Here is an 18,954-nt window from a genome sequence, read left to right as displayed (position 1 = left end):
AGGCACAAGTGAGGCATAAAAAAAAGGATTTTTTATTAAGTAAGGCTATATATAGTAAAATTTTCTGAGATAAGGCTATAGTAAGGAATACAAATTTTAAAAAAATCAGATTTTTTTCGGAGGCAAGGTTATAAGTATTAAAAATGAAACAAATCAGACTTTTTTTTAATTTTTATGCCTTACTATAACCTTACCTCAAAAAAAAAAAATAATGAAATAAATCACATTTTTTTTTAGATAAGGCTATATTAAGGCATACAAATGAAATCAACAAGAATTTTTTTTTCTGAAATAAGGCTATATACATTAAAAATGAAACAAATCAGAATTTTTTTTCTGAGGTAAGGCTATAGTAAGGCATAATGAAAAAAATCTGATTTTTTTTTCTGAAATAAGGCTATAAACATTAAAAATGAAACAAATCGGAATTTTTTTTTCAGAGGTTAGGCTATGGTTAGGCAAAAAAAAAAAATCTGAATTTTTTTTCTGAGGTAAGGCTATATTAAGGCATGAAAATAAAAAAAAAAAATCAGAATTTGTTTTCTGTGATAAGGCTATAGTAAGGCTTAAAAATGAAATGAATCAGAATTTTTTTCTGAGGTAAGGCTATAGCAAGGCATAAAAATGTAAAGAAAATCGGATTTTTTTTTCCGAGGCAAGACCTCGACATAAAAATGAAAAAAATCTGAATTTTTTTCTGAGGTAAGGCATAAAATGAAAAAAAAAATATGTTTTTTTTTTTTAGACAGGGCTATAGTGGGTACAAAATTTTTTTTCTTACAACACAAAATAAGCAGATAAGTTTAAAGGACTTCCAGAACATCCCACAGTAATGACCCAGGATGGATTTGAACCAGTGACCTTCTGATTAGAAGTACACTTCCCTATCCATTACACCACCATCGGGCTGTCAAGCAAATTATATGTTCTCGGCTGATATTATTTTGATAAAACACCTAAAAAAAAAAAAAAGTTTGGAATTTTATTTTAGTAAGGCATAAAAATGAAAAAAAAAAATCTGATATTTTTTTCTGAAGTAAGGCTATAGTAAGGCATAAAAATGAAAAAAAAAAAAATCAGATTTTTTTTCTGAGGTAAGGCTAAGGAATGAAAATAAAAAAAAATCTGATTTTTTTTCTGAGGTAAGGCTATAGTAAGGCATAACAATGAAAAAATCTGATTTTTTTTCTGCAATAAGGCTATATACATTAAAAATGAAACAAATCTGAATTTTTTTTCTGAGGTAAGGCTATCGTAAGGCAAAAAAAAAACTGCATTTTTTTCTGAGGTAAGGCTATAGTAAGGCATAAAAATGAAAAAAAAAATCAGATTTCTTTATCTGAAGTAAGGCTATAGAAAGGCATAAAAATGAAAAAAAAATCGGATTTTTTTCTGAGGTAAGGCTATAGTAAGGCATACAAATTAAATCAATAATAATTTTTTTTCTGAGGTAAGGCTAAGGAATGAAAATAAAAAAAAATCTGAATTTTTTTCTGAGGTAAGGCTATAGTAAGGGAAAAAAAAAACTGAATTTTTTTCTGAGGTAAAGCTATAGTAAGGCATGAAAATGAAATCAATGAGAATTTTTTTTCTGAGGTAAGGCTATAGTAAGGCATAAAAATGAAAAAAAAAATCAGAATTTTTTTCTGAGGTAAGGCTATAGTAAGGCATAAAAATGAAAAAAATCAGATTTTGTTTTCTGATAAGGTAGTAACGCATAAAAATTAAATGAATCGGAATTTTTTTTCTGAGGTAAGGCTATATATATATAGTAAGGCATAGAAATGGAAAAAAAATCTGATCTTTTTTTTCTGAGGTAAGACCATAAGTAAGGCATAAAAATGAAAATAAATCAGAATTGTTTTTCTGAGATAAGGCATAAAATGAAAGAAAATGTTTTTTTTTTTAGACAGGGCTATAGTGGGTGGAGGATTTTTTTCTTACAACACAAAATAAGCAGTTAGGTGTAAAGGATTTCCAGAACATCCCACAGTAATGACCCAGGATGGATTTGAACCAGTGACCTTCTGATTAGAAGTACACTTCCCTATCCATTACACCACCATCGGGCTGTCAAGCAAATTATATGTTCTCGGCTAATATTATTTTGATAAAACACCAAAAAAAAAAATAAAAAATAAAAAATAAAAAAAAAATAAAAATTTGGAATTTTATTTCTCTGAGGTTAGGCTATAGCTAAGGCATAACAATTAAATGAATCTGATTTTTTTTACTGAGGTAAGGCTATATATAGCAAGGCATAAAAATAAAAAATAAAAATCAGAATTTCTTTTTTCTCGGATAAGGCTATAGTAAGGAATAAAAAAAAAATCAGATTTTTTTCTGAGGTAAGGTTATAGTAAAGCATTAAAATGGAAAAAGAAATTTCTGAGGTAATACTACAGTAAGGCATGAAAATAAAAAAAATCTGATTTTTTTTCTGAGGTAAGGCTATAGTAAGGCATAAAAATGAAAAACAGAATTTTTTTCTCGAATAAGGCTATAGTATGGAATACAAATTAAAAAAAAAAAATCTGATTTTTTTCTGAGGTAAGACAATAGTAAGGCATAAAAAAAAAATCTGATTTTTTTTTCTGAAGTAAGGCTATAGCAAGGCATAAAAATGAAAAAAAGTAAAATAAATCAGATTTTTATGCCTTACTATAGTAAGGCAAAAAAATGAAAAAAAATCAGATTTTTTTTCTGAAGTAAGGCTATAGTAAGGCATAAAAATGAAAAAAAAAATCAGAATTTTTTTCTTTCTAGGATAAGGCTATTGTAAGGAATACAAATTTAAAAAAAATCAGATTTTTTACTGAGGTAAGGCTATATATAGTAAGGCATAAAAATGGAAAAATCTGAATTTTTTTTTCTGAGATAAGGCTATAGTAAGGCATAAAATGAAAAAATCTGGATTTTTTCTGAGGTAAAGCTATAGTAAGGCATAAAAATGAAAAAAGAAATTTCTGAGGTAATACTATAGTAAGGCATGAAAATAAAAAAAATCTGAATTTTTTTTCTGAGGTAAGGCTATAGTAAGGCATAAAAATGAAAAACAGAATTTTTTTCTCGAATAAGGCTATAGTATGGAATACAAATTAAAAAAAAAAAATCTGATTTTTTTCTGAGGTAAGACTATAGTAAGGCATAAAAAAAAATCTGATTTTTTTTTCTGAAGTAAGGCTATAGCAAGGCATAAAAATGAAAAAAAGTAAAATAAATCAGATTTTTATGCCTTACTATAGTAAGGCAAAAAAATGAAAAAAAATCAGATTTTTTTTCTGAAGTAAGGCTATAGTAAGGCATAAAAATGGAAAAATCTGAATTTTTTCTGAGGTAAAGCTATAGTAAGGCATAAAAATGAAAAAAAAAATCCGATTTTTTTTTCTGAAGTAAGGCTATAGTAAGGCATAAAAATGAAAAAAAAAAATCAGAATTTTTTTCTTTCTAGGATAAGGCTATAGTAAGGAATACAAATTTTTAAAAAATCAGATTTTTTACTGAGGTAAGGCTATATATAGTAAGGCATAAAAATGGAAAAATCTGAATTTTTTTTTCTCGGATAAGGCTATAGTAAGGAATAAAAAAAAAATCAGATTTTTTTCTGAGGTAAGGTTATAGTAAAGCATTAAAATGGACAAAGAAATTTCTGAGGTAATACTATAGTAAGGCATGAAAATAAAAAAAATCTGAATTTTTTTTCTGAGGTAAGGCTATAGTAAGCCATAAAAATGAAAAAATCTGAATTTTTTCTGAGGTAAGGCTATAGTAAGGCATAAAAGTAAAAAAAAATAGATTTTTTTTTTAGGAAAAGTCTATAGTAAGGCATAAAATAAAAAAAAAAACTGATTTTTTTTCGGAGGTAAGGTTATAGTAAGGCAAAATAAATCTGAATTTTTTTTCTGAGGTAAGGCTATAGTAAGGCATAAAAATGAAAAACAGAATTTTTTTCTCGAATAAGGCTATAGTATGGAATACAAATTAAAAAAAAAAAATCTGATTTTTTTCTGAGGTAAGACTATAGTAAGGCATAAAAAAAAAATCTGATTTTTTTTTCTGAAGTAAGGCTATAGCAAGGCATAAAAATGAAAAAAAGTAAAATAAATCAGATTTTTATGCCTTACTATAGTAAGGCAAAAAAATGAAAAAAAATCAGATTTTTTTTCTGAAGTAAGGCTATAGTAAGGCATAAAAATGGAAAAATCTGAATTTTTTCTGAGGTAAAGCTATAGTAAGGCATAAAAATGAAAAAAAAAATCCGATTTTTTTTTCTGAAGTAAGGCTATAGTAAGGCATAAAAATGAAAAAAAAAAATCAGAATTTTTTTCTTTCTAGGATAAGGCTATAGTAAGGAATACAAATTTTTAAAAAATCAGATTTTTTACTGAGGTAAGGCTATATATAGTAAGGCATAAAAATGGAAAAATCTGAATTTTTTTTTCTCGGATAAGGCTATAGTAAGGAATAAAAAAAAAATCAGATTTTTTTCTGAGGTAAGGTTATAGTAAAGCATTAAAATGGACAAAGAAATTTCTGAGGTAATACTATAGTAAGGCATGAAAATAAAAAAAATCTGAATTTTTTTTCTGAGGTAAGGCTATAGTAAGCCATAAAAATGAAAAAATCTGAATTTTTTCTGAGGTAAGGCTATAGTAAGGCATAAAAGTAAAAAAAAATAGATTTTTTTTTTAGGAAAAGTCTATAGTAAGGCATAAAATAAAAAAAAAAACTGATTTTTTTTCGGAGGTAAGGTTATAGTAAGGCAAAATAAATCTGAATTTTTTTTCTGAGGTAAGGCTATAGTAAGGCATAAAAATGAAAAACAAATTTTTTTTCTCGAATAAGGCTATAGTATGGAATACAAATTAAAAAAAAAAAATCTGATTTTTTTCTGAGGTAAGGCATAAAAATGAAAAAAAAAATCAGATTTTTTTTCTGAAGTAATACTATAGTAAGGCATAAAAATAAATAAAAAAAAATCAGATTTTTTTTTTTACTGAGGTAAGACTATATATAGTAAGGCATAGAAATGAAAAAAAAAAAAATGATTTCTTTCAAGGATATTTTTATAGTAAGGCAAAAAAAAGTCAGATTTTTTTTTCTGAGGTAAGGCTATAGTAAGGCATAAAAATGAAAAAAATCAGAGGCGCGAAAAAATAAATAAATCCGATTTTTTTTCTGAGGTAAGGCTATATAGCAAGGCATAAAAACGAAAAAAATTGGATTTTTTTTTTCTGAGGTAAGGCTATAATAAGGCATAAATACAACCGCAAGCTGTGATAAACGGCCTTTAGGGTTTATCGGCGCTTGTGAGAAAAGCCTTTGTTGCGCTGCCTTCGACGCGCCGCTTTGCTATGCCACAAAGCTGCACCGCTTTTCTGCGCGTTTTTTGCTGCGCCGCCTTTGCCGTGCTGCCTTCACCAAATTGCACCGCATTCGGCAATCTGCACCGCCTTTGCTGCACCGCCTTCACTGTGCAGCCTTCGATGCGCTGCCTCAAGTTCATACAAAGACATAATATAACAGTGAATTTTATACTATGCATTTTCATTGATTTGTTAAGACAGAAATTTACTTTTTTCTGAGATATAAACTTAGACCTATTTATGATTTTTGTTGTTGTACATCCAAGAACAATGCTGGAGTTGTAGTACAAGTAGTAGTAGTAGCTCCAGGAGGAGTGTGTTAAAGTTTGGGCTGACAATTTTCAAGATTTGGCCAATTTCCTATTAACACAAAATGGAGAGTATCTCGATACAAAATAAACCGAATAAAAAATCAATCCATGGGTCTCATTGACTTTTTTGATTGAGAGGCCAAAACAGAAGTTCGTGAAACATTTTTGATTTTTTTTTTTCCTATGTTAAATTGTCTTCACTCTGTAGGGGGCGCTAACGCGGCCATAGCGTCTCTCATTTCTCTAGCTGATCTCCAGCAACTTGGAGCCCTGTCGGTGAAACGCCCTAGGAAAAGTGTGCTAAAATAGGACATTTGTCTCATATTAAATTCTCTTCACTCTGTAGCGTGCGCTAACACGCCAATGTCCGTTTTGACACATTGAGCTGGTTCAACAACTGATTCACATGTGACGCAAAACAGCGTTTGTATGTGCAAATGGGAGCATTTTCAAGAAATTCAATATTATATATATATATATAATATTGAATTATATATATAATATAACAAAATTTGGTGTACTACCCCTCTAGATGATCTCCAGCGATTTTGAACCCCGTCAGTGAAACGTCCGAGGAGAAATGCGTTAAAATACAACGTGAGCGAAAATAGCAATTTTGCAATTTTGAATTTTCATTTCATGATTCAGGACTTCCTGTGTATTTTTTGGAATAGTCTGAATAATATTTTTTACTTGTCTTATCATGGTCTACTTCTGTGTCAATTTTCATGATTCTACGATGAATTAATTTTTTTGGCAATTCCCATCTCGTAATGCAGTTTTGGCATACTTGGGGGCGCGTCAAATTTTTGCATTTTTAAAATGAAAAATAGCCAGAAATTAGAGTAGTGCGCAATTGAATTTTGTTTGAATTTTTGAGACTCTACATAATGGTTCAGTGGGTGAAAAGTAGGTGAGTTGGTTCCAACAAAGAAAGAAAGAAAGAAAGAAAGAAAGAAAGAAAGAAAGAAAGAAAGAAAGAAAGAAAGAATAATAATAATCCAACCCAATAACAATGTTTCCCCCTTTTTTGAGTACCATGAACTATACATTTTCGGAGAGCGCGGGGGCATGCCTACGACATGACAAGGGTCCCTGGTCACTGACGGGCACGTGGCGTTCGCATAGGCTCCGCCCCTTCCCGTCATAGTGTGGCCACTACGAGACCAAGAGGCCCTTTGCCAGCTTGTGGCGCTCTGGCCAAAAAATAAAAAAAAGAATTCGACTTGTGCCAAAAAGAGTCAACAGTGGGTGCTGGAGTGAGATGGCAGGCAGACAGCAGGCAGCCATGGGCGACAGCTGCCCCCCCTACCCACCCTGTGAGAGGACGTTCCTCCCCCCACCACCCAATGCCCCGGCTCAGATGTACCTCAAAGCCACATTTGGCATCGGCCTGTCCTCTGTCCTCTTAAAACTTCCAGTAAATACGCCGAAGCAGCAGCAGAGAGAGTGGTGCTTAGTTTATCTTTGTTTTTTGCTGTTTACTCTTTGAGTTCATGTGAGCCGACAGAGGAGGGGGGGCACTGGGAGCCTTGCAGTGACACTGACATCAGGGGAAACGGGGGCGGCAAAAGAAATGCAGACACATTCAGGCAATTGTATATCCTGAAAGGAACATTTTAACATAGCGTGACATTCCTCTTTGCTTTGAATTCAAAGTTTCTAATTTCTGCAAGGTTTGTACAATTTGCATTTTTTTTATTTATTTCATTTTTGCAGTTAGACATGGTTGTGATTGTACACATGGAGTGCTATCACCTGTGGGGCACCGTTTGTAAGGTTGCGCATGCTAACATGAACAGCAACTTAACATAAAAGCTCATTCCAGTTAATTTGCACTTCAGCTAAATATTTAGTTTCACCAGTGACATTTAGATTTAACATTTATATTCAACATTTAGATTTAGATTTAACATTAACATTATATTTTTACGAGATAAAATATCACAAATTCCACAAGTATTGCTGTAAATCTGGTCAAAAGTAACATAAAAAATTCACATACATTTTTAAACCTGGTTTGTTGCTAAATGTTGCAAAAAGTTGCTACTTATTTAAGCATGCGCAACTTTACAATCAGAGTCCCATAATCACTAGCTGTGATTATGGTTTAGCTTTAGCACAAATTACCCTGATTGTTTTCACCTGTAGCTCAATAGACCCCTTAATGGCCCACATTATGAGTGACGTGGCTGGAGGCAAAAACAGGAAACGCCGCTGGCTAAAAATAGATATATATATACAGTAAACACTAGATGACGCAAGCAGGATTCGCCAGCGTAACTCAACAGCAGCCATCTTACCTCAGACAGCTGACGTTCTGACGCACACTACGGTATTGATGGAAGTGAGTGATCAGCTTAAACAAAAATACCCTTAACTCGATGAAATATTGACGGATTTACAAACGGTTTGCCTTATTATACGTAGGCATGACATAGGATGCGTGTACATGTTGAAATTGCCGCTTGCCGTTTGAAAATTGGTAGAAAGTTCTGCAAGTTTGGGTTATTTAAATAGTACCTGCACCATTGACATCGATGTAATGAGTGGGTAAGTCATCTAGTGTTTATATATACCTATGGTAGTTTGCCTCCAGGCTAAGCCCCGCCCAACAAAATATGTCACAATGTTTACAAACAATCAGAGTTTATAACACCAATGAACCTCCTGGTTGTAGGTTTAAAATTCTTGATGTCTTCCAAATATTATCTACAATGACTCCAAAAATCTTCTTCTTCTTTTTTTTCATTAACATTGAAAATGTATTCAGCAATAATTTGTACATGTATATTTTTACAAAGCCATTTTGATAAATCATAAATATGTGTAGATTGATCCCGGAATATGTTGTAGCAAATTTGGTTTAAATTAAAGGTATTGTAGACGATGTTTAGCTTCTGGGTGGATCATCAAGACTATTGGTCCTCCTAATTGTCAATCATGTTCACGAAAGGCCGTCGCACGTGCTCGTGCTCGTGCCCGGTGCACACCGGGTCCTTTGAAAATGGATTTTCACTTACCGGTGGTGAGTCTGACATAGTGGGAAAAGTGCAAATCTTCATTTGTAAGGAAAGCTTGTATGACCGATGTCCACACCAACTTGTAAACAGAGCTGTGCACGAGGAAAACAGGGCCCGTGCACGCTCTCCCGCACACGTAGGCGTGCTGCGCATGCGCATTTTTTTTCAAAATGTGGAGAGGGCGTTTCTTTTTTAAACATCGTCCTCAATACCTTTAAGTAAATATTGTGGGAGGAGAAAAAAACGGTGATGGACTTCATAATTTGTAATAGGTTTGGCTGTACAAAAGTTTCTTAAGTTTTGGGGCGATACATTTTAGTGAAAGTTGCAAATCTGTAGCACATGTGGTTGATATGTTGTTAATTTTTAAAATGTTGATTTTTAGAGGCTCGCTGTAGTGCCACCATCTGAACTATGGGCCAGGTTTTACAGCTGAGACAATCTGGGACTTTTGTGCCACAATTGTGATTTTTCACATTTCACATGTAAGTATGATTTCAGAAGAAGAAGAAGAAGAAGAAGAAGAAGAAGAAGAACATACAGGATACAATAGGTTCCTGGCAGCTTAAGTTGCCCGGCCCCTAATTAATGATTAATAATTAATAATATATATATCAATTTGACAATATCTAAGGGTATCTGGGATCCACTGTTCTATGTAAAATGCTAAAGTGTGTTTTAAGCATGAGCTGCATTTTGTAGCGGTTTCTTAAGTAAAAGTCCTTTATCCTGCCAAAAGATGTTTGAAAGTGACTGCAGTCATACTGATCATGTCAAAGCAATATTGAGCCTCGGAGCAGAAGGATGTGAGCCAGGACGAGTGCAGCCTTTGCACGATAAAAGCTGGAAAATAAAAAGGCTTTTACAAGCTGTAAAATGTATCTTATGTGTGGTTTAAACACATGATGCAAGTTGTAGAGATTCATTAATCTGATTTATGAGTCTGCATCAGCCTCTCTTCCTGTCTTCTGCTTTCAGAGTATTGGAAGGAGATCTGGCTTTGTATATTTAACAGACTGAATCTTCATCTGCTTTCTGTTGTAAACACAAAGAACAATGCTCTCTCCGACTGTCGTGATTTAAGTTTTCAAATGACAGGAAGGGAAATAGTCATTTCAAAGCTGTGCAGCGATGAGGTTGAGAAGTTAAGGCTCCAGATTATTGTTGTTCTCCCTTAACACCAGATGTTTCATTTATGGCTTGTTTGCAGTAAAGTGTGTATAAGTAAAACTAAACACGACTGAAATAGAAGTACCAGATCTGTCTGAGCTAGCTGAACTGATCTTGTCCTATTTTCCAAACTCACTGATCATTTACACGGTTCAAGAGGATGCTGAAGCCTATCTCAGTATACTGTATTTATGGCATAGTGCATGTAGCACATGCGCACAGTTGTGCAAAGGTCGATTTAGACACTCTAATTACAGTATCATAAAGTAAGAGGAAACCGTAGAACCCTGAATAAATGCTAGTTTTAATGAAACAGCAAATAACTTTGAGAGTATGACAACTACAGGAACAAACAACGTGTGTGTTTGTGTCTGTGATTGTCTTAACAATAAACATTCAATGCACTGCTGTGCACTGCTATCTACGTATCTATCTATCTATCTATCTATCTATCTATCTATCTATCTATCTATCTATCTATCTATCTATCTATCTATCTATCTATCTATCTTATTGTATTTGCACTAGGATGGATTAATGGTCCGAAGGTTTAAATTATCACGTATGTGTAATAGGATGAAAGACATTTTTCTTTTCAAATAAAATTAAACTTCTTAATTTTTACACAAAAAAAATTGTTACTAATCTTGCACAATTTATCTCCATTTATTTCACATACAGGCCTTGATATTATATTGCTTAAATTGTTTTTAGAATGTTTTACTCATTCTAGAATTCGAAGCATGGAGTGCTTTCTTTTTCTAGCATGTTTTGCTAGTGATTTTTTTTTTTTTTTAGAAAACAAAGGTTTTTGTGCTTTTTCTCCGTTTCTCTCAAGCCAACTTGTTCCTGCTTTCCTCATGGTGTGTCACATATATATATGGATACAAAGTTGTGTTGTGTGTGATTCTAGTCCAACTCTTGACATTTTAGTCAAAGTAATTTAATTTGGCGTAATTTGTGTTAAAACTGCAAGAGTGACTGCCAACAACCTGGTTGTTTACAACTGATTTTTGTTATTGGCTGAGAATGGTGGTTTGTGATCTTTTGGTGGCTTCTTACATCACAAAGCACCAGTTTTGGCCCCGCCTCTCCTATAAAAACTAGCGCCTGTGGAATCTGCAATCTGTGGTGAGTAGGTTGGATTGAGAGAATTGTGAATAGAGCGGTATAGTGAGTATTGAGTAGCAAATTAGAATAGCATATATTGTCTTTTGGAGATTTTATAGTATAGACTTGAGCTGTGTTGAAATGGCATACTATGCACGACACAATCAATGAGTATATACAGTATACTGTAGTGTCTACTATATACTATAAGTATGGTTAGGACAATTAGGATTATGACCGTTCCCACTGAAAAATACTTCAAAGTTTCCCAAGATGCATTTCAAACCCACAACGACAAAAACCTGAAGAACGCTAAGGCTAAATATCTCCATTGATTCTCGACCTTTGAAAGTTCTGACATTTATGCGACAAAGTGACTAAGTAGAATATCAACATCTGGACATTTGATCCATGAAACTAATGCCGACACTTCAGAGATTTTTGGAGACTCGCCAAAACTTCCGGTTAACTATTTACAAAAGCCTTAAAACATCATGGAAGACAAGAGATGCTTTTGTTTTGAAACAGGGATGTTTGACTTTTAGCTTGAAGCTGGTCCTAGGACGATTTTACGTTCCACTCGCAATGCATCATGGGGCGGTGTAGTATGACTCATGTGACCGTGCATACTTCAAAAATGTCCCGATATAGTATACATCTGGGTATTTCTTGCATACTCAATCTTTCCATACTATCTAATGTGAACGCACTACATTCTAATTTTGACGTCAGTATGAGTAATACGTTAGTATGCAATTTCAAACAAAGTCTTGGTGTGTCCTAACTGCTCCAGAAGCCCCGCCCATAATCAAGGCATTTTGTTGAATTTCAAGCCTAGTTGACGGTCAACCAAAACCTCTGAGTTGTTACTCATTATATGAGCTTGACAAAATCAATCTTAAGACTTGAAGTTGCTGGTGTTTCCAAACTATATGCACTTACAGTATTTATACTTCAACATGTGTTTCATGGCGTTTTCAGCCAAGGTGTCAAAGTACAACTCTAGGCCTATGAGAGGAGTGAATCCCCAAGCTTTGAATATTCTCTCTGGGAGACTCTATCAACCACTCATCACTCATTCATGGACTCTTCTGGGTCAGCCTCAATTCCCTTGTCCCTCATTCAGAAATTGAGGACTGCAATATTAATAGCACTCAGAACAGTTTAGATTTTTAATGGACATTTCTGTAGCCGCAGGATGTGAACTTGTCAGGCTTCAGTGAAAGTGATGAGATGTGTTAAAAAAAAAAAAAAGACAGCAGGCTGCAATTTTCCTTGACTTACTTCCAACAAAAAAGTATGTGGACAAAAGCTTTACATTTTTGTCAAGAAAAGAACAAAAACTGTTTCCATCAAATAAACTGAGCACATCTTTCTAAAAAAATCACAGCCAGCAGAACCACAAGCACAGAAGAAAACCATTTGTAGAATGTAGGAAGGAACAGGTTGCTCATCTTTTGCAAAGCTATTTCGATCTTTTTATTGTATGATAAAAATCTCCTTACATAACCCTTAGACATGCTTGCTCTCCCAGAGATGCGTCCATGTGACCTTGACTAAACAATCCTTGGTATTGTTGTATGAAATATTGATCGTATTACTACTACATTTAGTAGCGGTTCATGCATTGCCATGGATGGTTTCTCGAGACTAAACTAAGATTATCTTTCCTAGGCAACACACTCAACTGCAGTTATTCAGCATGACAGCTTCCTTCAAACCAAATTATCCTCCTGCCGACCTCTTGCAGACAACCCATGACTTCTCATGGCAGTACATACCTCCGCAATAAGAAACATATATGAACATATCATCCAAAGAAATTCAATTAAAAAACATACACAACTGTTAAATATTCTATCCTGTGGTAAGTTTTTTAAAGTTAGTTAACACAGTCTTTAGGTGTTGCAGGATTTATATTAAAGTAAAATGTGCCTTCTTTTGAATGGCAGAAAGCCAATAAGTACCTGGATGTGAGTGCAGAGCAAGAATGAGTGCCTGCAAATGTCAAGGATGGAGGAGTGAGCGGTAGTGTGATGAGGAGGAGGAAGAGGAGGAGGAAGGTAAACAGTTATTTATCGATTCCTTACACTCTTACCCGTACTGTCTTTGAGCCCACGTAGGATGGACTGGTTGAACTCCAACAGAAAGACCTGCAGGTACAGAAGAAGAGGGAAGCAGCACTGAGGAGCATTCACATTAGCTTCAGGCAGACTGGGACTGAGTCGGTCCTCTCCCTTTCTGTTTCTCAGATACTAGCATGTATATGGGAGTATCACAGACCCACTGTAATGCCTTCAGTGTACACAAAGGAAGAAATAATGATGCACGGCTGCACACAAACATCTGCCCTGTCTCCAGACTTCAACAGGAATCAACTGAAGCTGAGTAAGAAATGAGAAGCATCCTCCTCAAACTCTGTTTCTCCTTTAGAGGTTAATTATTCTGCTCCTTTTTCCAATTAAAAACCATGACTTTATCATCCATCCTCCGTCCTTTGACCTCTAAATGCACATTTACTCTTTTCAGCAGGACAGAAATAAGACAGATATGCTGCTACCAGAGTTGGGGTCAATTACATTTTTCGATTACAATTACGTTTTTAATTACCCATGTTCAATTACAATTACCCAGACCAACAATTTTTGCAGTTACAATTCAATTACAATTATTTTTATTACCAAAAAGTCAATTACAATTACGAACTCAGCGACTAAAGTTTAATTACAATTACTGAGAATCAAATAAATAACCTAATGAAAGTAAACCTTCCTCTTGCATTAGCTTTCTGTTAGCCTCTCTTATGATAACGGGTCCTAAATCAGCTGTAAAATACACCAAAAACAAATATCTATTATCTAACGTCTATCCTATCAATTGGTTACCTTGTTAGACTTCCTAATTAATGGAAATAAAGGTATTAATATGTTTTGGTCTGGGCAAAGTTGTTAACTACATATATATAGAACTGTACAAAGAACTGTAACATGTTTTCCCAGTTTAGTGTTGAACTATATTTGACAATTTTTATAGAATTTTCATGACAATTACAATTACAAAGTCAATTATCTCAACTCAATTATACTTTAATTACAATTACGACATGAATAAAATGCAAGTGAGGATGCATGTGCTGGTCCGCATCATTGAACACTGCATTAGGATTAGCCTAGCATTGCTATTAGTCTATCATTAGCTAGCATTACTATTAGCCTAGTATTAGCTAACATTACTATTAGCTCGCATTAGCCTAGCATTAACATTAGCATTAGGTAGCATTAGCATTAACCTAGCATTAACATTATCTAGCATTAGCATTTGCCTAGCATTAGCATTAGTCTAGCATTACCTAGCAATAGCATTAGCCTAAGAATAACATTAACCTAACATTATCTTAACAATAACATTAACCTAGCATTAGCATTGGCCATCAGACAGCTGAAAACTTTAAAAGTTGAAATTCGTTGAAGAATGGCTGAACAGCTGAAGTTCAAAGTTGAAGCTGAAATTCCAAATCAAAATCAAAGGGGGAAATTTTTTAACAAAAAAATTGATAAAAGTTACAAATCATAAAAGTACAAAGACCCCTCTGATGAATGTTTGACACATTTTGATATCTTAATTGTCCATTAATGATGGAGTTTAAACTCTGTGACGAAAGAAACAAACTGATAACATAATGCCTGCTGCACTAAATACGCTATAATTGTAATTACTTGTCAATTACACAAATACAATTATAAGTGACCCCAACCCTGGCTGTTACTTATTATTGCCTTTAACAGTCCCGTCCCCTCCCTCTCCTATTCTCACCCACACAATAACTAAATACCAAGCGCTGCCGTCTCCCATCAGCTGAATACTCGGGGAGTCGCACTGGCTTGGGAAGAAGGGACACACAGTCAGTTGTTTGTCATTCACACTTCACACCTATGCTCCAGTTCGGCTTTAAATGAAGCAGCGAGGGAGAGCTGATGTCAGGGTCTAGTGTGAACCCAGATGTTGGTCGTGGGAGTGGGAAGCAGGAGGGAGGGAGGAGGGTTGGACTTTCGCTGATGGTGGTGGTGGTGGACTCAGAAGATGCCCACAGGCAGCGACAAAGCTGAGAGCATAATTCCAAGCACACAAAAAAAGAGAATGCAGCTCTGGGAACGGACAGGTGGATCTGGGTAATAAAAACACTTAGGGTTTCAAGTCTTTTCCAAAGATTTCAAGATTTATTCATTTTATGTGAAGATTTTAGGAAAATCAAAAGTGTGTTTTACGCTTTATGCAATGAAATAAATTCATTTATTTAATTGCAATAATAAAATATGCATTGCTGTTAAAAGATTGCACTTCTTGTAGTGTTAACCTTCAACAGCATGTGCAAACAAGGTAAAAAAAAAAAGAAAAGAAAAAAAAGTGTGTTTTACTTATTTAAGTTAATAATAAAAACAAGCTCATGCAATCTTATTTAATTAATGGGGGAAATATAATTTTGCGTGTGAATGCAGTAGAGCAGTGGTTCCCAAACTTTCCACAGTCCCGTACCCCTTCAGACATTTAACTTGTAGCCATGTACCTCCTACTCCTGCAGACTCAAAAAACATAATGTAATGTCATATAAAATGTAGCGCTAGAGTAAATATTCTCTTTGAATTTTACCTATCCTGTTGAGAAATAATATACTGTATAACTAGAATATTTGTATTTCCTGAAGGAAAAGCAAGAGAAAATGCTGGTGCTGGCCCACGTCATTGAACACTGCATTAGCATTAGCCTAGCATTACCATTACCTAACATAAACCTATGATTAGCATTAACTAGCATTAGCATCATTAGCATCAATATAGCATTAGCACAAATATAGTATTAACATGAGCTTAATAATAGCATTAGTTAGCATTAGCCTAATATTAGCATTAGCCGAACATTAACATTAGCCTTATATTAGCATTAGCTATTATTAGCATTAGCACAAATATAGTATTAACATGAGCTTAATCTTAGCATTAGTTAGCATTAGCCTAATATTAGCATTAGCTAGCATTAGCCGAACATTAACATTAGCCTTATATTAGCATTTACTATTATTAGCATTAGCTTAGCAATAGCTTAGCATTAGCTTAGCATTAGCACTGGGGAAAATGAAAACAAAACAAAAAATGGTAAACTGACGTGGAAATGGGTAAACTCTGAAATGGAATTTGGGAAATTTTGAACTGTAAAATCTAAGCGTCTAGCTATGGGATCATGTGATTTAAATACACCATCATGGAACAATGTGACATGGTGATTTCATGTTGTTATGGTTTTTCTTTATCTTTTTAGAGAAGACAAACTAATAGGGGTTTTTACTCGGCTTGGCACCCTCAACCCATTGGTACATGGTACAATATCCCAGTATAGGATAGACAGGAACAGGAGAGGTCATTTTATTGTAATTTAAGGGAACCATTTCCTTTGTGAAAGATACAGTCATCTTTAAAGCAATTAAAATAATATACAGTGACGGGAATTGATAATTCTGACTCTGTGGCAATTGTCCCAGAGTGGGGCCATAACCACTTATTATAACTGTTTGTTATTTAGCGATCACTTAAACAGCAGCAGAAATGTGCCACTTTTGAAATACCAACTGTTCCAAAAGCACTCATCAAAGTAATTGCACTTCATAATTCAAACCTTTTTGGAACAATTTGGTGAAATTGGAAGGTTTTACGCAGGATGCCTTTTTCAAGGAACTATTCAAAATCCGGATTGTCACTCTTGCCGTCTACTTGGAGCACCCAGGTTTAAATGTAATCTGACTTCTTAAACAGTTGGTTTAAAAGCAGTTTAAAGATCTATATGAATTTAAACTGGAAGTGTGCCGATACATCGATTATTATATTAATCATGATTTGACATGTGACGATCCAATAACGATTCATTAATGTTCAAAATTGTTTTGATGAGTAGCTACACATTTGCCTCTGCACTTATTAATTTAATAATTCATTGTGTTGCTTTATCCACACACCTTTTATTTAAAAACCCCAAATTGCACAAGTGTTATGTACAGAAGAGGATTATGGCCACAGGAAAAAATAAATAAAAAAACAGGACTAAAAAAATCAAGAATATTAAATTTAAATTTAAAAAAAAAGAATTAAGACCAAAAAAATAAAAAAAATAAATTAAGATTACAATTGTGATTATTTTTTGTTCTTTCACTAATGACTGTTTTTTTTTTTTTTTCAGTGACCCTAATCCTCTTCCGTAGTTATGAGAGCTGATGATGTAGGTTTGAAGTTTTTAAAGCTGCTTTGATTCTGCAAAGCAAAATGTTTGGTTTCTTGTGGGATTTATGCTGCTCATTAAGAATTCTGTTTGGAAGTCTTTATTTATTTCTTACTGAATAAGATAGCTTTTGTGTTAGGTCAGATTGAATAAACTGAAAAAGCAAATATTTTTCTTTCGTAATATGTTGGATTTAGTGATTTGACATGAATAAAAGACAAGGGAAATACATCTGTTTGGTTACTTTAATCAATGGATACTGACACGTATACCTTGCTTAAGTATGAAGTAGCCATAAAGTGAGGAGGAAAAAAAAGATGCTCGTGATAATCGTTAATTTTGTAATAATTGTTGAAACATCGAATCGTAGCACCCTGAATCGTAATCGAATTGAATCGTGAGGTTCCTTCGATCAACGATTCTCAAATGGTGCGTCGGGACCCAAGAGTCGATCGCGGACCTGTACTGGGTGGGTCACGGGCAGCTGGTCTTTTATTTTGAAATAAACATTTTTTTTGACAGGCATGCTGTAAAATGCACAGGAAAAAATATAGATTTATGTTTTAAAAAAGATTATATACAGTATGTGTGTTTTCAACAGCTATTTTTGAAAAACTAAATGGGTCGATTTAATAACCGTGTCAAAATGTGGGTCCCAGGGTGAAACTAGTTGAGAACTCCTGGTTTAGATGGCATACCCCTAATTTAAATCACACCTCAAACACTGGCTCTTATCAAATCTGTCATGTCAACACTAACCTGTGCCCCCCCTGACTGTGTGTGCCTCTTGGGGACTTTTTAATGTTTTATTTTATGAACTATGTATTATTATGTGATGATTGTCTCTTATCAAATACTGTTGTTTTATGGGGGTTTTTTGTTTTAAATATGTAAATGGAAGTGTGATATGTTAAAAGGTAGTTTCATTTTTTACTGTATATTTTATTGTATATTTTCCTGTAATTTTTTCATGGTGACTTTTGAACATTCTGTCCAGGGACTACAGATGAAAAATAACCTTCTGGCTAAATCTGGTGCATTTTCTGAATGGATATTAATGTACACTGTAAATAAAATAATATTAACATTAGGATTTAGATGTGCTTTGCAGTGATAAAGGAACAGTACACTGGACTGTACCTGTTTGCGAGCTGCGTGGTTTCGCCCCCAGGTATGCCAGGTTCACATTGGCCTTCCTGCCATCGATGATGGGGTTTGCATCTTTGCACGCCCGCTCTGCTGCGCCCCGGTCCACCATGGTCACCTGTTGATGGGATCATAAATTTAACTCGGAAAAACACCTTTTCATAATGAATCTGAGCATGACACGAAGCACCAGAGAGGGAGCCAGGGTTGGGGTCATTTATAATTGAGAATTAATCATAATTATGGCATAAATGTAATTGCAATTGTAATTCCAACGATATGTTGCAGTTGTAATCGTTATTAAATTGTATTCCTGTGTAGATGATTGACTTTGTAATTGTAATTACCATGAAAATTCTATAAAAATTATCAATTATAATTTAACGCATAACGATGGAACCATGTTACAATTGTAGCTAACAATTATTAAAATATTTTTTTTTTATATCAAGCTTTCCCACATTTTACCTTTTAAAAAAATGATTAAATCAAGGGGTATACTGACACAAAAAAGGCTCAGATACCCACACCAAAAATACCTATTTTTTCATTGATTAGGAAGCC

General features: G+C 34.0%; 1 protein-coding gene across 2 annotated transcripts in view; it reads right to left on the bottom strand.

The window, feature by feature from the left end:
* The window catches only part of rbm38 (RNA binding motif protein 38), a 40,300-nt gene that overhangs the window by 16,111 nt on the left and 5,235 nt on the right, over nt 1-18,954 (bottom strand). The window contains exons 2-3 of one of the 2 annotated variants that reach the window (XM_028453078.1): nt 18,385-18,508; nt 13,079-13,133 (exon numbers count right to left, since the gene is read on the bottom strand). In XM_028453078.1, the coding sequence (XP_028308879.1) occupies nt 13,079-13,133; nt 18,385-18,508 (179 nt within the window). The remainder of the gene's footprint in view (nt 1-13,078; nt 13,134-18,384; nt 18,509-18,954) is intronic. The other variant, XM_028453079.1, reaches the window with a different exon arrangement.

Source organism: Gouania willdenowi, chromosome 7, assembly GCF_900634775.1.
Source record: "Gouania willdenowi chromosome 7, fGouWil2.1, whole genome shotgun sequence".
NCBI classification, from domain to species: domain Eukaryota; kingdom Metazoa; phylum Chordata; class Actinopteri; order Blenniiformes; family Gobiesocidae; genus Gouania; species Gouania willdenowi.
This window is presented reverse-complemented; position numbering and strand designations above follow the sequence as displayed.